The sequence below is a fragment of the Carlito syrichta genome, unplaced genomic scaffold (genome assembly GCF_000164805.1).
Source record: "Carlito syrichta isolate Samal-C Ts95f unplaced genomic scaffold, Tarsius_syrichta-2.0.1 Scaffold316427, whole genome shotgun sequence".
Lineage (NCBI taxonomy): Eukaryota > Metazoa > Chordata > Mammalia > Primates > Tarsiidae > Carlito > Carlito syrichta.
In genome coordinates this window covers 190,228-192,690 of record NW_007260523.1, presented here as the reverse complement: position 1 = coordinate 192,690, position 2,463 = coordinate 190,228, and the positions used below count along the sequence as shown (strand labels likewise).

Here is a 2,463-nt window from a genome sequence, read left to right as displayed (position 1 = left end):
ATACATTTGGGGGATCTGGTGACAAACTGTGGAAGGCTGCTGCCTCTCTGCTGTGTGGGGGGCCTGTGGTCATGTGAGGTCAATGTGACAGTGGTCAGGAAGAAATCCATTATATGAAGACAGGAAGAGCAGGGACAAATGGAAACCTACAGGACAAACTGGAGCCTGTGTCATCCTCTCCCCACCTCATATCTCCAAGGCAGGCAACCTGCAGGAGAAGCCAGTGCCCTTCACACTACGAGAAGCTGGGGTACTGTAGGCTGGCTGCTATTCACACTCAGGAAGTAAGCAAGTAGATCGTAACACAGTGTGTGAGCCCCAGCGTGTCTGGCACCCTACATCTTCAGAGAGTGCTTTGGTTGCTGCTTTCCTTCTACCTTCATGTAAATTCCACTTGTAGCCAACTCTAACTTGCAACCATAGAAGTAAGGACATTCTAGGAAATATGGTGCAAGCTCATTTATGCTTACAGACTGCATAATCAGGAAGGCCCCTAAAATCAATATCTAAAGGCTTTTCAGATTCATCTAACGGAAGTGGAGATAACGGAAGTGGCAGTTGGGTAATGTGAAAGGGTAAGAGAAGGGCATGATGGGACCTTTCTTAGTGGCCAAGATGTGTCTATCACAGAAAGAGATAGGTGCTAATTATTATATGATCATATATCTAAATTTTCATGAGTATGTATCCATGCATGTAAATGTTTCACTTTAGATTGGATCAAAGTGATGTCTGAGAAGGACTGATGCACCCTCAATGGTTTGTGATTGCCTGGGCTTTCTCTGGATACCTCTGCAACCCATTTCCTCTTTCTTCTCCTCTTCTCCACTGAACCCTCTCTTCTGTATACGTTGTGCCCTCCTAGGAATAGAAAAGATGTGTCAGGCTGTGGAAAATATCCTATAGACAAGAGGACAAGAGGAAGGAACCCATGGGACGTAGAGGCAAGTGTGACCAGAAACGTCACAAGAGCTGTAAGAGGATCCCCCTGAAAGCTCATTCATCAGCTTCCTTCTTTGGCAGGAACCAGTTTGTTCCCAGTGTACCAGATTGGAATGGAACAATAAGGCTATATTCCACCAAATGAGTAGGATTGTCTTGAGAAACATGGGTGGAGGGGGCAGTGGGTGGAGTGAGATTATAAAAGTAGGTGACAGGCAGTTCTTTCCAAAGCCAGAACCTGAATTGGCCTAAGAAATTGTGGTCATGCCTGGGTTTTGTGCTTCTCTCCTTCATTAGACAGATTTGTAGTTCTAATGGGAAACTTTGTCGGTCACGTATATCCAGGGCTATTTCTGTTCTTAAGTGGACTGTGTCAGGCCATAGCAGTCTTCAAGGCCATGATACTCATAGACTCTCTCCTGTATCCTTCATGTCCTCCCAGGGATAAGGGAAGATGTGTCAGGCTGTGGAAAATATCCTATGGAGGTTTGTCGAAGGTGGTGGCTGGCTCTCTTCTAGTAGTTTATGTGTTCCTTGTTCATGATGATGGCCTGGCGCTGATGAACAACCAGACGGCTCCAAAATTCATGCATCCCAAAGAATGGCAGCACCTCACCATGTTCATCCTCCTCATTCTCAACGGCTGTGTAGAGTTCTTGAGCAGGAATGTGCTGCCTCAGAGGTGTGTGGTCCTAGAGAAAGGTACCCTGGTCCTGATCTACTATGAGCTCCTGCTGCTGTTTGTGTCACACGTTAAATACTCAGAAGGGATAGAGCTGCAAGTCCATTCTCTGCTCATCTTGGTGGTGTTCCTGCTGATGTTGGTGTTGGTCGCTGAGCTGTGGGCTCCTGACACATGTCACATCTGGCTGATTGAGACCTTCCTGCTTCTGATGATGGGCTCCTGGCTGATGCAGGCAGGTTTTACTTTATACAGACCTCTCTCGGGCTACCCTTGGAAGGATGATGACACCAGTGACATCATGTTTGTCACCACCTTCTTCTGCTGGCATGTGTTGGCCAATGCCTCCTGCCTGTTGGGAATCTATGGTTTCTCTTGCTTTTGGTATCGTGGTTACGGTCCCAGCTTGAAGCTGATGGGGTCCAAAGAGGTTTCACATTACACCAGCACTCCAGGACGCCTCTACAAGTCTCTGCAGGAAGTGGAGCCGTCAGAGAGAGAGGACCAGGCTCTCCTACTTTCAAATAGCTCCCTCTGAGACAGAGCCCACCTTGTCTGGCACATAGTCCACCCCATCTTCCTCCCATGGTTTCCTCAATGAAGGCAATGGCCTGCAGGACAGCAGTTGTCCCTGTCCCTGGTTAATGTGAGATAGGGAAAGAGAAAGCTGAAAAAGGAATAGGGATGGGATTATGTGGATGAGGGGAAGTGGGAGTGGAGGAAGAGGCCCAAGGAAGTAGTAACACGGCCAAGAAAGAGACATGCTGGGAAGAAAATAATAGAAGGAAGGCCATTGAAAGGAGGATGGTCGAGTCCAGCAGCGATGCCATCACCAGCTT

At 47.7% G+C, this 2,463-nt stretch overlaps 1 protein-coding gene across 1 annotated transcript; it reads left to right on the top strand.

Annotated features, from left to right (window-relative positions):
• The first annotated feature begins 1,340 nt into the window (after positions 1 to 1,340).
• TEDDM1 (transmembrane epididymal protein 1) lies at positions 1,341 to 2,162 on the top strand. Its single transcript, XM_008074433.1, has one exon. The coding sequence runs from the start codon at positions 1,341 to 1,343 to the stop codon at positions 2,160 to 2,162; it is 822 nt and encodes a 273-aa protein (XP_008072624.1).
• The last annotated feature ends 301 nt before the right edge of the window (positions 2,163 to 2,463 follow it).

Coding starts and splice junctions, on each gene's coding strand:
- TEDDM1 (XM_008074433.1), top strand. CDS start 1,341: ATGATACTCATAGACTCTCTCCTGTATCCTTCATGTCCTCCCAGGGAT.